Source organism: Penaeus monodon, chromosome 22 (genome assembly GCF_015228065.2).
Source record: "Penaeus monodon isolate SGIC_2016 chromosome 22, NSTDA_Pmon_1, whole genome shotgun sequence".
Lineage (NCBI taxonomy): Eukaryota > Metazoa > Arthropoda > Malacostraca > Decapoda > Penaeidae > Penaeus > Penaeus monodon.
In genome coordinates, this window is record NC_051407.1 from 9,584,090 (window position 1) to 9,584,753 (window position 664).

The 664-nt window shown below is 32.7% G+C and overlaps 1 protein-coding gene across 1 annotated transcript in view; it reads right to left on the reverse strand.

The window, feature by feature from the left end:
- LOC119586922 (dnaJ homolog subfamily C member 5-like) overlaps positions 1 to 664 on the reverse strand; it is a gene marked incomplete in the record, with an annotated part of 63,036 nt that overhangs the window by 58,825 nt on the left and 3,547 nt on the right. The window contains 1 exon segment of the mRNA XM_037935651.1: positions 12 to 164. Coding sequence (XP_037791579.1) covers positions 12 to 164 — 153 coding nt within the window.

Sequence of the window (664 nt, forward strand, 5' to 3'; positions counted from 1 at the left end):
TAGAGCCTTACCTTGCACCAACCAGAGTTCACTAAGAAATATGTATTGACATTTTCTTCGCCAAACTGTTCGGCAATATAAAGGCCAAGTGAACCATAGTTGTCATAAATATTCCTCTTCGTAGCATCGCTGAGAATACCGTGGGCATGGTTGATTTCCTTAAACTGCAATTAAATAAAATGATATGACTTTAGCAATTCCTTACATAAACATCCTTCACCAAAAAAATAAACAGAATGATCAGACAAATCAATACCAAAAACACATACACACAATACTTTTAATTTTAAATAAACACTTTTAAAAGCCAATGACCCAACCAATAACACATTGGTCATTATTCACACAACATACACTACAGACGAAACATTCATGAAAATAAAAGTAAAGTTAGAGAGCCAACTATATGGATAATAACCATAAATCTATTAGGCTTGGAATCCATTTCTTATCTCTGCTGCTCCCTACACAGGGAAATCTTACAATATTTTCAAGGTTAAAAATCAAGCGGTCTTTTGTGTGGCTTCAGGTATTGCAGCTTTGCTTAAAATTTCCTTCACCTTTAGCTGGATTGGTAATATTTTTTTGTGAAAAGTATGTAAGTATATAAAAAAAATAAAAATGATAGCAATGCTAAACATATATCTAAAGAAATCCCCCATGA